General features: G+C 41.1%; 1 protein-coding gene across 3 annotated transcripts in view; it reads left to right on the top strand.

Moving 5' to 3' along the window:
* Window positions 1-16,744, top strand: part of F8 (coagulation factor VIII) — a 110,574-nt gene that overhangs the window by 36,160 nt on the left and 57,670 nt on the right. For 2 of the 3 annotated variants that reach the window (XR_004539557.1, XM_033945649.1), the window contains exons 3-11: window positions 1,059-1,181; window positions 1,461-1,673; window positions 4,555-4,626; window positions 4,812-4,928; window positions 6,291-6,512; window positions 6,966-7,233; window positions 10,733-10,907; window positions 13,722-13,815; window positions 14,702-14,913. Coding sequence is in view for 1 of the 3 variants with exons in the window: in XM_033945649.1 (XP_033801540.1) it covers window positions 1,059-1,181; window positions 1,461-1,673; window positions 4,555-4,626; window positions 4,812-4,928; window positions 6,291-6,512; window positions 6,966-7,233; window positions 10,733-10,907; window positions 13,722-13,815; window positions 14,702-14,913 (1,496 nt within the window). In the remaining 2 variants the exon portion in view is untranslated. Of the gene's footprint in view, window positions 1-1,058; window positions 1,182-1,460; window positions 1,674-4,554; window positions 4,627-4,811; window positions 4,929-6,290; window positions 6,513-6,965; window positions 7,234-10,732; window positions 10,908-13,721; window positions 13,816-14,701; window positions 14,914-16,744 lie in introns of those variants that run through there. The other variant, XM_033945650.1, reaches the window with a different exon arrangement.

Below are 16,744 nucleotides of genomic sequence, written 5' to 3'. Positions count from 1 at the left end.
GAATGACAGCACAGCACACTAATTACCTCTGCAGAATATTAATTTGATTGCAAAATAAATGAGAGGTTTCTTCAGTGGTCTCTGTGTAGGTGTGGTTAGGCCTTTCCTATTAAGATAATGGAATGGTGGGCCTGCTCCTTCCCTTAGGCATCTAGGCCATCTTAGGCCCTTCTCCCTGTGCATTCTGGTGTACTGGGAATGGCCTAAGATTCTGAGTGACCAGATCCCCTAGGCCTCTCACCTGTCACGATCATTCGGGGGGGGGGGGGGGGGGAGTCGCGGCAGGTTCTGGCAGGAGAAATTAGGCACGATAATTCAGGGGGGGGGTCACGGCAGATTCCAGCAGGAGAGACTGGGCATCTCTCCTGCTGCAATCATGGGGGGGGGGGGGGGGGGGAACGGGTTGCCTGGGCCACTGATCTAATCGCGGCAGCCGCAATCAGCTTAGCGGCCCAATCCGGAACTTATACCTGTTTTGACAGTCTAAGTAAAAACATACAAGTTCTGTCCAGGCAACCTGTTAAACTTTTTGATTATGGCTGTCGGACGGCTAAGTCTAGGTCAGCCCATATTCCACCTACCTCCCACCCGACCCACTCCTCTAAAAACGCCCCTTTTCGCTCTGGGCGCACAAATGCAGTGAAACGGCCTAAGCTGGTTTTAGATATGTCTAAAACCCTGTTCAATTATCGGTACTTGTCTTTTTGATTGTCCAAGTGCCTTTATCTGCCGTCTTGTTTCTATGATTTAGGCGGCTTTTTAGATGTATTTTCTTTTTGATTATGTACCAGATATAGCTTAGCTCTTGTAATGCACTGGGGACTGCTACTTTGAACCAAAGAAAGATGAGATATGTTATATGGACTGATCTGCACAACTCATTATTTCAGCTGCAAACAACAGAAATGTATGTCATCTGTTATATGTGCTACTTATGGAAAGTGAATACTTCTAGTGCAAAAAGCTGTTTTTTAAGAGAATTGTGTGAATTTATTATGTATTTGCATTGTATGATGCTTTCTTCCAGTGTTGACTCAGGAATGGTCTTGCTGTTTCAGGCATCCTGGGCCCCACCATCCGGGCAGAGACGTATGACACAGTGGTTGTCCACTTTAAAAATCTGGCCTCCCAACCTTTCAGTCTGCATGCAATGGGTGTGTCCTATGGGAAGGGATCAGAGGGTAAGATCAGGCTTGCTTCTCCACATATTTGATGTGTAAATGTTAATGTATATTGGGCAGGAGTGATCCAATATAGGGCATGCTTCGTGGTTAGTTGGCATCATTTTGAAGACAGCACCTGACAGGGGTCTTTATCTGCTGTCATCTACTATGTTATGTTACTATGTGCACTACAGAATCAAAGCCTAAGTAACCAGCTTGTCTATATTTAAAGCAAACTTTGGTAAATAATCTTTTGATGGTAAATGACTTTCATAACATCTGCTTCACCGGTTGTAGGTGCGGGATATGATGATGAGACAAGTCCAACAGAAAAGCAAGATGATGTAGTAGGTCCTGGTAAAAACCACACATATGTCTGGGAGATCCTGGAAAACCAAGGTCCCATGGCAGCTGACTCATCTTGTCTCACCTACTCCTATTTTTCCCACATTGATACTGTCAAGGATATTAACACAGGTTTGATTGGAGCACTACTCATCTGTAAACCAGGTAAATGTGTATAACTTAAGATGGTTGATAGTCCAACTTTTCTACAAGATGTTACATTTTTGGTTAAAGGTATCAGTTAAGATAGGTAGAATCCAACTGCAACAGAGAAATCAAGTGAGAAAAAAGCAGCAAGTAAGCCAGATGGCTCAACCAAATTTATTTAAAGATACAGATACAAAAGGTGGTAAATAAATATGTGTCCAGACCCTTTGTCTTTTAAGTTTTTATTGAAAAAATGGAAATACAGAAGGGAAACCCCCCACATCCAATGAAAATGAAGGAGATCAGCATATACATCACAGCCATACAATATTATCAGTAATAGTGAGATTACAATTGACAAAGGACGTATATATGATCAAACCTCCAGTGTTCCCTTTGCAATTGCTAATAAAGATATTTTTAAAAAACAAACAGGTAACCTGGAGAGAGAAAAATAGGTGTAATATGCAATGAGAGGATCTAATAGAGCACAGGTGTCAAAGTCGGTCCTCGAGGGCCAGAATCCAGTCGGGTTTTCAGGATTTCCCCAATGAATCTGCATGAGATCTATTTGCATGCACTGCTTTCAATGCATATTCATTGGGGAAATCCAGAAAACCCGACTGGATTCCGGCCCTCGAGGAGGGACTTTGACACCCCTGTAATAGAGGAACTAGGATTCACTAAGGAGGGGGGAGAATATAACCCATGGTATACTCTACTAAAAGTCAAATAAAGGAGTAGTTTCAATAGTTAAAGAAAAAGAAAAGTTTTATCCAAGAGGAACAAGTCCTAATATGAAAGTACAGGAATGCTAATTATCAACCTGAAAAGTTTTGGATGGGGGCCCAAATTTTGTCTATGACAGTTTGTCTGTTGGAGAAGGCAGCAGCTTTGGACTCATATAAGTGTATCAAAACAATAGTGTACTCCAATTACAAAACGATGCTGTGGGGTGGTGCGTCAGGAATACGGTCCTACCCACCACAGAGATGGACCAGTGTACTACAAACATCGGGTGATACTGAAAACAAAATGTGGAACTAGTTCCTGGACTTCCAAGAGTATAAAATTATAAAGTTTATTAATACAAAAATCATTCAAAAATAAAACAATTTAAAAGACATAATAATACCGTGTTTTGGCTTTTTAAGCCTTCTTCAGGGGTACTTAAAATTCAGTGACTTGCATTCAAAGCAAATGTATGAGTGCTTTGTTTGAAAAGACGATGGTCGCACTGGCTGGAAAGTCCAGGAACTGGTTCCACATTTTGTTTTCAGTATCAAAAGAATAGTGTTCCACCAAAAAGTGACATTGAGAAGATCAGCCAACTTCCAGTTGAGGGCAATAAGAATATTAAAGAGAGACTGTTGCCATTTGTCCAGTTTATCAGGAAGAGCAAGTGATCTGAATATAATGATGGCAGGTTTGATTGGGGAGCAAATAGGTAGAATCTTAAGGATGGGCCTCCAAACTTGAGATCAGAACTCTTGAATAATGGGGCAAGAATATATCATGTGCAATAAATCTCCAAGGTCTGCAGCACAATGCCAACAAGAGTTGTTATCATGTAAACCAGCCCGGAACATTTTACTAGGTGTCCAGAGGGCTTTATAGTGAAGAAAGAAGAGAGATTGGAACAGACTAGTCAAAACTGTTGGCTGAAGGATCCAATTGAAATATTGGGCCCATTCTGCATTCTGCAAGATTCTGTAGATTTTTTAGTTCTGGGATAGGCTTTAGAGCAAAGTCCTTTATAAAACCAGGCCTAGAGGGAAGCCTAGGTGGGATAGTATGCATAAAATTGGACGAGGACAAGTAGTTATAAATAGAAGGAGAGAATTTTTTAAGATAGTGAGCAAGTTGTAGCCAATGGAAGAACTCCGTAGTGGGAAGATCGAATTTCTCCATGAGTTGTGAAAAGGAGAGAAGTTCACTATCAAACATGATATGATCAATAGACCAAATGTTTCTGTACATTTACTATGGCAGCATCCCTACCACAGCTTTGTAAAAGGGTCCCTACTTATGCCGTATTTTTTTTTTTTTTAGGGGGAGGAAGGGTACATCAGGGTAGAGAATGGGCAAGAAGATGCTATTCATCTAGCTTGCTGGTATTAGTGTGCACTTACCCCTAAATTCTATACTGTATATGGTACCTAAAATTGGTGCCAACTAGAACGGCGCTTAGAGTATTCTATAAAAGGCACTTGCCATATATAGAATCATGCTTAGTACTCATATGCATGACTAACAATTAGGTGCACCCATTTAGGCCAATGAAAACCAGGCCTAAATTACCTCACTTAAGTTGTGTGCAGGTCAGGTGTATTCTATAACAGAGTGCCTAACATTTAAAAATGTCCATGATCTGCCCATGCTCATGCCCCCTTTTTTGAGATTCATGCACTAGAATTTACGCACACAACTTCATAGAATGCGCTTAGAAAGTTGTGTGTGTAATCTCTTAGTGCCAATTAGCATTAATTATTAGGTGTAAATTGCCAGTTATCAGAACTGATTAGCGTGTTAGACAACTAAGCCACGGTAGAGGTTTCTATTGCGGCCTAGGGTGCTAAATGTTCTGATGCTGCTCCAACACTCAGAGGAATTCTATGAGCGTCAGAGAAACGTTGGAGCATTTAGCACTCTGGGCATGGCTTAGTAAAAGAGGACCTATGTTAGGCGTCTAATCTAAGGCACCGTTATAGAATATGGGCCTAAGGGTTTTTCCAGAAGAGAGAAACCTTCATGAATCTGATCCATAATGTTAATTTTATTATTGGCAAGTGGCATGGGACATTGACAAGGCTGTGCAGTAATAATATACTAAAAAAAATAATAATAATAAGGTGAAAGGAGGAGGGATTACAGGTAATTCATATCTTTTTACTTCCAGGGAGTCTGACTAAGGAGGGAACCCAAGTCAAAGTACAGGAGTTTGTGCTCCTTTTCTCAGTGTTTGATGAAGGTAATTTTCCTTAGAGCTATTTTCCAGATCACAGTCACAGCTTCCTCACTTTATAATTTAGGATTCATCAGTGTATTTCTCACACTGTAATTCATTCATGAGTTTGCTTGCTAATAAGCCTTAAAGGATAAGTTGTGAAAGTAAATACCAACAAACCTGCTTTCTCATTTCTTATGCCTCACCAGCTAAGAGCTGGTATTCTGAGCACAACAAGGTAGCAATGCTGTTCCGGAGTCCTCGTTCCTTGCCTCCCAGCACCATACTGCACTCTATTAATGGCTATGTGAATGGTTCTCTGCCTGGTAAGCCCTTCATTTTTCTTTCTGTGCACTTGAGGGAAATAAGTTTGTCTATGTGAGGGGGAAGGAATGAGGGAGGTGGAGGTGAACTTGTATGGACACCAAACTGTAACTGAAAAATAGTCATTTCCCCTTTAAGTTCCTGCTGCCTGTGGGATGGTGTGATGTACACACACACATTTCCTCTTCCAGCATTACCACTATGAGGACTGGGATCTGGTACCATCTAAATTTGTACCTGAAGTATTGGAGGGTTAAGTCTCTTGTCCAACACCACCAGGAAAAAACAGTGGGATTTGAGTATGGCTTACTTGATTCTCAGCCCACTGCTTTAACCATTAAGATACTCCTCTCCCAGAGATTTTATATAAACAGAAAAAGAGGCACTGGAAATGTCAAATCCAACCTGTAGTGACAAATGCTTTATTGACAGTTTCTACCAAAGTTCAATGATGAGTCCATTAAATGATAAAACATACAAAGTCCCGACAAGGCTCCAAGTTTCGGCGACTCCATCGCCTTCTTCAGGGGACAATCATGTACTTGTAATATGCTACAAATAGTGCATAAATGCGTGATGGTGTCTCTACTTTGGAAAAGAAGTGCCAAAAACTTTTTGGCAATCCAAAAAGTCAGCATGGGAGAAGAACTGATGGACTAGACTGAAGGTATCTCAGAATGACAAATTAGTTTATTCTCAGTCTCAGGATGGACAATGTTGGTCATATTCTGTAAATGGAGCCATAAGTTTGGCACCAATAGGTGCCCTACCAGTGCCTAACTTAATACCTTCAATTAGCTTTAATTGGCACAGTAATTGACCATGTCGTTTAAAACCAATTAAAAACTTTTTTTTAAAAAAGGCGCCACAAGATGTCTGCCGGGGTAGACGCCGGAATCACACCTATAGCATGGAGGCTAGTGACGCCTAGGTCAATGTAGGCTTGATTAGGGGTGGAGATGACCCTAGGCACCACTAGGCATGATTTTCCCAGAAACTTAGGCACCGGTAATATAAACCTTTAAAACCCTGGCCTACATTACTGGTGCCTAAATATTTTCTTAGGCACCCAGAAGCCACAACTAAGTTAACGGCGCCTAAGCGTGACTGACACATGGCTGGCACCATTTTTCTAGGCGCCGGCTGATTTAGGCGCTGCTTACAAAATCTGGGCCTATGTGTCTCATGTCCAATGTCTTTTGTTTGATGCCATTAGTCATATACCTGCTAGCAACTGGGATCAAATTTAAGCCATGGTATATAGTATGGTCTCTGGCTTTCATTTAGTGTACATGGAAAGAGTTGAAGAAATGTAAAATGAGAAAACCTGCGCTGGCTATTGTTTTTTTCTCTTTGGCTCTCAGGTCTACATATTTGCCAGAAGAAGCCAGTTCATTGGCATGTAATTGGCCTGGGCACAATGGCAGAAGTGCATTCCATCTTTCTCGAAGGTCATACGTTTTTGGTGAGGAACCACCGGTATATGTCCTTAGAAATCTCCCCGGCCACCTTCCTAACCTCGGTGATGCTGCCTGGAGATCTTGGCAGGTATCTGATATCCTGCAAAATTCCATCCCACCTGCAAGGTAAAAATTACCTGGAAAAAAGAGAAATCAAAATCAGACCAAGATCATGATCAGTTTTACAAAATAATAACCCCAACAAGTTATTTATAAAAATGTTTACTTTTTCAATGAAATAAAAATTCCTACTAATGTACATCACAACATATTCAAATTGCTGAGTGCTCCTCATCGTTGAAACTGTGGCACTAACCAGGTAGAGCATGGGTATATTGTCAATCATCCTATGTATTGAAGGCTTGGGAGAACAGCCAGGCTTTCACCTGCTTCCAGAAGTAGAGATAGTTTCAAGTTAGAAGCAGCCTCTCTGGAAGTAAATTCCAGAGTGTGGGGGCTATATAATATTAAGCTATATCAAGGCCTCTCTTCTAAAAGAGCAGCTTTTAAAAATTAATTTATTTTGAAGTTATATTTTACAATACTATTTCTGGTTGTTTTCTTGTATTTAAATAAAAGCTGGAATGACTGCATATATCAATGTTGGGGTCTGTCAAGAGAAACCCGTAAAGGAAATGAGGCTCTCTCCAGATGTGCCTGATGAAGACTATGAGGATTACTTTGATGAATTACTCGAACCCAGTGTCATAGTGGTTGGTGATGAACCTTCATCTTCAATAAAAATCCGTTCCCAAGCCAAGCAGAGGCCTGTCACATGGACTTACTTCATTGCAGCTGTGGAGGTGGATTGGAACTATGCGCCCACACCACCCAATGACATAGACAGGTGAGACTGTTACTAGTCTAGCTGCAGTATTACTTCTAATCTAATCTAATGTAATCCTTAGGTTTGTATACCGCATCATCTCCACATTCGTAGAGCTCAACGCGGTTTACAGTAGGAGAAATAGGAAGGAACTACAACAGAGGGTTAGAGGTAGAAGTGTGAAGAAAATTTAGAGGACTTGGGATGCCAAGATATAAGAGTTTCCTTGATTCCTAAGTTGGAGGGAGACTTACATTTTTTGAGAAAAGCCAGGTTTTCAGATGTTTGCGGAAAACTTGGAGAGAGCTCAAGTTCCGAAGAGGGGAGGTAAGGTTGTTCCAGAGCTCAGTGATTTTGAAGTGAAGGGAGGTCCCTATGGACCAGGTGAGGCCCTGGTCCAAGGCACTGGTGATAAAGGGTAGCAAAATCCCAGGAGAGATAGGTGCCAGACTGGGATTTTAACACACTTTATCATTAGTGCCCTGAAGATGAGAAAGGGAGATACCGAATCACAGGTGGAGGATGGAGTGGGGGAAGGATAGAGATACCAGATTTGGAGGGGGGAGGGGACACCAATGCAAAATTTTGCTCAGGAATTTTGCTTAGCCATATCTGTCACAACAGGCTAGTACAAAACAGGCTGACAATCTCTGAATGCTGACAAATTTTGCCCATCTGTAAATTAAGATAGAACAGCACACACCCTAACTTTTGTTAAAACTACAAATAACATTTATTGAAAAGAAAAGTAAGATACATCACCACGGGTAGAAACTGCATCCTCTAGCCTCTCACAAACCGGAAACCAGATAGCCCGTTACAGTCAGATGGGGAGCTCTTTTCCATGGGAAGGGCTTCTGGGCAGCACATCTGCCCCACAGTTGAGCTACCCTGAGCCTCACTAAAGGGCTTGCCTACACAGTAGCGTTTTCACGCAATGTTTCTCTTTCAAACACACAGGATAATTCTAGGATGGTACATGTTCCCAAAGTGTGAGGTTGATACATAAGTTACCCCTATAAATAAAGAGCAAACTAAGTCCTCTGCTCACTATTATCAGTATGCAAAAGTTCAAATTCCAGTCTGTCCCACTCAGTCAGACCAGATATTCTGTCTGAATAACTAGCTTTGGGAGCCTCACTGATAAGAAACTCAGCTCCTAAAAGGCATTAATCCTTCCCAGCAGACACTAACAACAACAAGTCCTATTGTTATGAGCTTCAATGGCAACTAGTCAACTAAAGCAATGGTCAACAACGACGACCTATGAAAACTCTGCAATGCTAATACATATGAGGCAGTTATTTTACATGTCAAGCCCCCAATGGATCGTCTTTTCCTTACAATGACGGGGATAGCCATCCAGATGATCACTCGAAATTGGAAGAACTGTGATCGTTTAAAGTTTTCGTTCTGGTGGGCAAGTCTTTGCTCTAGTTATAGACTTGAAATAATAAATGCTGAGAATTTGGGGCATGGTAATATACATAAATTGATATGCATTTTATGTTACCTCATTATAATTGATAATAATTGAGTGTGGACTATGAATCAGTTTTTGTTTATTGTGGTGCATATCCAGGGAAGGGTGAGAGGAGGTTATTTATGTCATAAATTGATTTTTGAATATTCACACTTGGGGGTAGGAAGATATCATTATTTAGAAAAAGGTAAGGTTTTTATGGTAATATATTTGTGTTTTATTGAATGATTATTGGGTAGGTGGGGGAAATGGTTGATTATGAGCATGTGAAAGTTGAATGTGCTTTTATTGTATCATTATACTTTGCATTTGTTGTATTGCACTGTTGAAGGTTTGAAAATCAATAAAGAATTTTTTTTAAAAAACCCAAAGAAAAACCATATATGAGAGTTGGTCATTGGTGTCACTGATCATTTTAGAAAATATGCAAGCCTCTGCAGCTTTTAATAAATTCAGCTGCTAGACTGGTAATGGGCATTCCTAGGATTGCCCATAACATTCCAGTTCTAAAATCTTTTCACTGGTTACCTATTCAGCAGCGGATATGTTACAAAGTACACTTCTCCCTCCGTATTCGCGGTTTCCGTATCTACGGTTTTGATTATTTGTGATTTTTCGGCCACTGACTCCGCCCCTCTAAAAATATCATCACTACTCTTTTTTCCTTTAATTGTACAGTATCGATAAAAAAAAGTTTATCACATATCATTACTATACTGTAACTCTGAAAATCGCTGCTTCCATGCTTTCTCCCGACTCCATCTGCTGCTTCAATGTTTCCCAATGTGCACTCATAAAAACACTGCTTTCCAGCATCCCTAAAGAGAAAGTTTTCTTCCCAGCATGCCCTGAAATTGCTGGTATTGTTGTACAGTATTCTGTTATAAAAATTTGGGAATACTTTATTGAACTTTATTTAACTCTCAGTATTGTCTTTGAACTTTTTGTTTGCTCAGGAAATATGACTGTACAGTTTTATACAGTAGTAAAAAAATTGATAATTTCAAAAGTAGTAATAGTGGCAGCTTATTTCAATTGAACTGTAATAGTGGCAGCGTAACTTAAAAACCACGAATAACTTTTCAATATGTTATTTGCACTTTCATTAGTAAAAATGGTGGCAGATTCCTAAAACCGTGAATAACATATTGAAAAGTTATTCGCGTTTTTTTCATATTCGCACCTACAGCTGGAACATATCCACTGCGAATATGGAGGAAGAAGTGTATTATCAGTTCTTCACCAAACATTGTATTCCTCTGCTCTCACTTGCTTTCATAACTTGTGGGAAGTTTATCAACCCACGAGAAGGTTGAGATCTGCTGTGAGAATGTTACCAACTAGTCTAAAGGAAGATAGTATTAGTTGTGTGAAATCTAAAATATCTATTTTTTTCCATTGTTTGGTAAAAACCTCTGGAATTCCATCCCAGGAACAATGAGATTATGTAAAGATCGTATGTCATTTAAGAAATTATTAAAAACACAACGATTCGTAGATGCCTTTCTCTAACTCAATGGGCTTTGCTTTATCTAGATTTCAGTAAATTTTGGTATTAAGGGGAAATTGGAAAGATTAAGTTGATTCAATTGTAGTATGTTATGATGTTTTATCTGTGTTTATAATTTGCATATGTATGATGTTTTGTACATCACTTAGATTTAAGCGGTTTATAAATTTTGAAAATAAATAAATCCTTTAAACATTACAAGTCAGTCAGGTTTTTAGAATACACACAATGAATATCCATGAAATAGATTTGCATACAGTGGAGGCAGTGCATGCATATTTCTCTCACGCATACTCATTATGGATATCTTGGAAACCAGACTGGCTTGGAGTGTCCTAAGGACTGGACAAAGAACCCTATTTTAGACTGTGTAGCAGATTGCAACTAGCTGTTCCAGTTCAAGAAGTCACATTTGGTTTTGAAGAAGCTACTGCTTCTCATTATTACATACTATACAGTGGTTATTATTCCTGTCTCTTCCAAGACTGTCTGGAGCCTAATATACCACTTTATCTCTGTTTTTACAGAAGTTACGTAAGTCAGTTTTTGGAAGCTGGTCCTCAGCGCATTGGACAACGCTATAAGAAGGTGATTTTTGTTGAATATACAGATGAATCATTCAAACAGCACAAAGTGTCTGACATACCTGGCACTGGAATTCTGGGACCTGTCCTCAAAGGAGAAATTGGAGATCAGTTTAAGGTATGAAAGACATCGCTTTGTGGTAAAGCAAAACTTGACTAATCAAGTGGAAGACTGTGCAGAGCAGGATAATTGATTCATATGTAACTTAGGGCCATTTTTAATAAAATGCATTAAAATCTGGACTTAAAGAGCAAGATTCTGTATAGGACATCCGGTCTCAGCAGCTGCCTAAGTGACTTTTGAGAATCGCACACAGGCGTCCTATATAGAATTGCGTCATCCTGATGGACAGATGCCTAACCACCCCAATTCTCTAACTGGCATCCATGCCTCAGGCGCTGGTTGGAGCATCACGTTGCCGCTGAGCTGATTGCAGCAAGGTAATCTCCCTGCTGTGTTCAGTTTAGTGTGTTCCCCGCCCCCTCACGAAGACACTAATAGGAGGGATTCCCACTCCCTCCTGCCGGAACCCCTGAAGCCCCTCCACCCCTGAATGTCCACGACAGGAGGAGTGCTGAATGCCTCCTGCCTCCACCATCCTGATACATCCCCCAGCAAGAGGGATGCCCAATCCCTACTGCCGTCACCCCCCTCCCCCCCGAGACATCCCCCGGCAGGAGGATGCCCACTCCCAATTGCCGGAACCCACCAACATCCCCCCTCCTGCCAGAAAACCTCCCCCCCCGATGCCCACTCCCTCCTGCTGGAACCCTTACCCCCCACCCCGAAGGCATGCTCCCACCCCGACCCCCCCAAGCCCAATAATTATATACATGTATTACATTTATAACTATAGCACTATCCCCCAGATTCTAAAAAGGGCGCTCATATTTGCGCACCCAAATTTGCGCACAGTCCTGAGATGGGCATTCCAGGTTGATATTAAGCTCAAAATATGTTTAATAATGCATTACTTAAGCAAAGCACAATATATATATTGCACACTAAACTTATATTTTGGGGCTAAAGAGGACTCCTATTTGATAATAATAGAAAAAGATGTTTAATAATGCATTACTCAAGTAAAGCACATGAAATATATATATATATATATATATATATATTGCATACTAAACCTCATTTCCAAAAGGTTAAGAACATAAAAGGAAATACACTACTCACACAATGGCTGCAGTAGTTCAGAGCATGTAGACGTGTCTGATGTACAATCTTGACATCATTGTGACATCATCATTATGTACCTCATGATACGAGACACAATAAAGTTATAGACATTGTGAAGACATCTATGTGATGCCTAAAAGGTGATCTGTAAAGGATGTCTAATTATTTAGACGTGTCTAGACTCGCTGAGCGGCGCTGAGCATGATTCTCTATAGTACATCTATGCATTATAGAATTGTACTCAGCATTCTACTGCTGGATGTCTAAACAACATCTAAATTTTAGACGTCCTTTATAGAATCTGGCCCAAAATGTACAACTGCCAATTGAATATTGCCCTGATATATATTTATGGATGGATGTGTAATGGTGACAGTAACATAGAAAAATAAAATCACAGAGTATTGAAAGAACAGTAATAAGGACAATGCCCAAGTTCTGTCGTCAGTCAGATCACATGTCTGGTAGAATGTACAATGCTGAGGTGCTATAGGTTCTCCCATTTACACACTAGTAATCAAGGTTGATTAGGGCTGACATTTCCCAGCAGAAATCAATGATCTCCTCAAAATGTGATCCAAGTCTTCCAAAAGTCTCTGCATGCCCTCTACTGGCAGAACCATTACTGCATACCTAAAGGACCACTTCATTTTAAAAATGCATTTGTCATTTGTGGCTTTTACAAATACAAGAAAGAGGTAAACTTTATTTTGTCAAGTTTGGCAGGGTGCCAGAGACTCACGAGTGCAGTCTGTGTACAAAATAAGCAGAATAAATCAATTTCTTTGCAGTTTAATTTAGAAATCACCTTCATACCATAACTATGGTGACATATAAGGCTAGATTAAGTAACTGACCTCCAAAGTTAGGTGCCAGGAAGAATCCATGTTTGGCGCTATTCTATAAAAGGTATCCTGGGATGTGCACCTTGTATAGAATAGTGCTTAATGTAGATCCCCATGCCCAACTTTTGGATGCAAGGACTTAAGTATACAAAAAACTAGTGTAAATACTGGCAGACAAGTTGGGCATGTAACCCCAGGATCCTATAACACTGCTCGGCTCTGCCGTGCCCCCTTCACCCCCAGAGAAAAAAGCAGGAGGGATGCCAACTCCCTCCTGCCATCAGCATTTTTAAAAAAATGCTGCATGCATGCAGCACGGCACTCACACTCCCTCCCAACCGGCATAGTCTACCCCTGGCACCAAAAAGTTGGGAGCAGGAGGGGTGCTCAGTCCCTTCTGCTCCTAGGCCTCCCACCCCACCTGGCCCACCCCTGGTTGGCCCAGGCAGTTGGGCCCGGTCCACCTGCCCCGGTACCTTTAAAATAGTTGGGAACAGGAGGGGTGCCCAGTCCCTCCTGCTCCTTGGAGGCTCCCAACATCTTCGGAGCAGGAGGGGTGGCCGGACCCTCCTCCTGCTCCTACGCCGCTCCAAAATCTTCAGGAGCAAGAGGAAAATCCTCCTGCTCTTCGGCCGGCCTTCGCCCAATAGCGGCCTTAGACCCCACCTCGGCGCATAATCTGATACACGGGGAGAGGCCTAAGGTACTGATTGGAGGGGCCTGGGGCACCTCAGCCAATCAGGGACTTCCTTAGGGAAGAGTCTAGGGAAGTCCCTGATTGACCAAAACACCTTATTTACCTTATTTGCTGCTAATTCACCTTATTCACCTTATTTGCCTGCTTTACCTTATTTTCTGCTAGTTAATACATGCTGAGCAGTTGATGGCTCTGTAATTGCAGATAGTATTCAAAAATCTTGCAAGCCGACCTTACAATATCTACCCTCAAGGCATCACAAGTGTCAGTGCTTTAACTCCAGTGGATCCTCAGAAAGGTAGGTCAACCACTAGATCTTAGGAATGGGAGAGGAAGGGAAGTGGGTGGCCTTTCTATGTTGTAAAGGTTTCTAAACTGGCCAGTAAGTATATTTTCTGTACCAAGAAACAATAAAATTATCATATAATAAATGTGTTTCTATATTTACTGGTATTTATTAACCACCTTTATGAAGAAATTCACCCAAGGTAGTGAATAACAAGTACAGTGCAACATAAAACTTACAATTTTGTTAACAGTATAACACTAGTAAATTATGTTCACCAAGCTTTTCTAATATAGGGCTTTAATCAATGGTTCCTTCTAACCCTAGAAAAGATCCACCATCTACCAATTGGTTGCAATTATATGCACCATATAATTTTGGATTTCCAGCTCTATGCCCAGTGACACCCTTCTTCCCTAGCAGTGGGCAATCAAGAGGTTGCCAGAAAGACTTATTAATCCAGAGCAAGACTGGCCCCACTATTAGGCAAAACTAGGCAGTTGCCTAGAGCAGCAGCTTCTTGGAGGCAGCAAAGACCAGCAGCAGTTAAAGCAAAACACACCTAAACCAGTCAGAATACCCATTTCAGAATACTTATAATGAATATGCCTGAGACAGATTTACATAGGATGGAGTTAGTGCTTGATTGGTTAGGCATGTCCCAAATATTGGGTTGAGAACCTCTGCTATAAAGGCATCTTGACGCACAGATGCTGTAATAGAATTGGCGCTCAGCACATAACATTGGCATGCCTCATTAAAGGTGTGAAGTAAGAAAACTGCCCCTTTTACCTCTTTCAAATGTAAAATCAGGTTATCAGTTGTGTGGCCTTCCTTCTGTCACTTCAGTGGTTTAGTCATACCATGTCTAAATGATACAATTCTTTTCTTTTGGCAGCTAAAGACCTGAAAAATCTAATGATTGAGCCTAACCAGTCATTTACCTATCGCTGGATGGTGTCATCTGATGATGGCCCGGCTCAGTCAGATCCTCGTTGCCTAACCCGGTTCTATTACAGCTCCATTGATTCAGTCCGAGACACTGCGTCAGGGCTAATTGGACCCCTGCTGATATGCAGCAAAGAGTCGCTAGATCAAAGAGGTAATCAGGTGAGTTTCTTTCTTCATCAGCCACATACATGCCCCAGTATTGAATATCTGGAATTAGTTCATTCTGTGGCTGTATGCAATTTACAAGCAATTTAAGCCGCAGGCCAAACATTATCCCTTAAATATATTTTGCTAGTACCAATGAGTTAAGCATACCCAAAATGAAAGTAAAGAATATTCAAATGGTTGCCTCTTTGATTAATATTATCCATAGTTCTTAATTAAATAATCCAGAGCAACACTGACATATAGCTGAGGAAACTGTAAATTTATATATATAGTGGCTCTATACTTGAGTTCTTCAAAAAGTTTCCGCACTTTCATATTTTCACAGGAAATGGTTGAAGTGGGAAAAGTGCTAAGACAACATATCATAAAATGTTATGTGACTAGTCAGTCAGGCAAGCAAGGAGGCTCACCTTGCAGGTAGTGATGTAATTTGCTTTGGAGATATTTAATAAATAGTGTTTAAAAAAATAAAAGTGTGGATACTTTTTGAAGGTCCCTTGTATGTCTCACTGTATTATGATTTTTATTTAATTCATAGATTGTACTCTGTTTTAAGTATTCATTTTGGGGCCTTTTTACGAAGCTGTGCTAGAAAGTGGCCTGTCTATTTTTAGTGCATGGGTTTCCTGCGCTTTGAGGCCACTTCAACCGTGGCTGCAATTTCTGTTTTCCCATTAGTGGCCACCTACTAATTTCCCAATTAGCACATGAGCCCTTATCGCCACTTATTTTATAGGCAACTGAGAGCATGCAGCAATGCCCATGTGTTAACCAATTAGCACAGGGCACATCTACTCCTCCCTTTCAAAGGCACCCCTGCTTTTTTTTAGCACGTGGATAGCATGCACTGATTCCGGAATTACCATTATGCATTAGTGCTTACTGCAGGTTAGTAAAATGGCCCCATGAACTTTTTCAGTAGTAGCTAACTAGCAATTAAGCAGTGGCGTAGTGAGGGTGAGAAGCGCCCGGGACGGTGGTGCCCTCCCTTGCCCTCTTCTCGTCCCCTACCCCCATTCGCTCCTTTCTCTCCCCCTCTGCCGTGCGTGCTCCCCCTTCCCTTCCTTCATACCTCTTTAATGTTTGTGGCCCAAGCAACAACCCCAACTTGCTACTCCTGCCAGCGTCGGCTTTTCCTCTGACATCACTTCCTAGGTGCGGGTCCAGGAAGTGACATCAGAAGAGCCGACGCTAGCATGAGCAGCAAGTTGGGGCCGCTGCTCATGCTGCAAATGTTAAAAAGATACAGGGTAAGGGAAGCGGCATGCACGCAGGGTAGTGAGTGGGGGGGAAATCGGGGAAGGAGGGGGTGGAGAGGAGGATGGGAGCTGGCACCCCCATCAAGAGGGCGCCCGGGACAGACTGCCCCCCCCTCCCTTACTGTGCCACTGCAATTCAGTAGTAGTAGCTAGGTATTTTCCTGTTGGGTTCATAGTGTAATATACCTGGGACAATGAAAAATTTATGTCCATTGTTATTTGATATATTGCTTTAACCAATCCTGTAGGACAAAGAAGTTTACATAAATAAGCAAGAAAAGAAAAGAGGTCATTCATTCAGGAATGAGGAAACTATAAGGATAGATAGTAGATGATGTGCCATCCAAATCCATGATCACAAGAGTCAGCAGTAGGATTTCAACTGGTTACTTCTGGAAATTAAGCCTGGTACACTGTAACCACTAGCTACGTACTCTTCCACTCCACTATGTATGTGATATATTTTAAATTATGTATATGACTTTGTAAAGTACCTGGATTCTAGATTGTGCAGGTTTTAATTTAAAAAAAAAAATTAATGCAAATAAAATTTTAAAAAATAC

This window comes from Geotrypetes seraphini, chromosome 5 (assembly GCF_902459505.1).
Source record: "Geotrypetes seraphini chromosome 5, aGeoSer1.1, whole genome shotgun sequence".
Lineage (NCBI taxonomy): Eukaryota > Metazoa > Chordata > Amphibia > Gymnophiona > Dermophiidae > Geotrypetes > Geotrypetes seraphini.
This window is presented reverse-complemented; position numbering and strand designations above follow the sequence as displayed.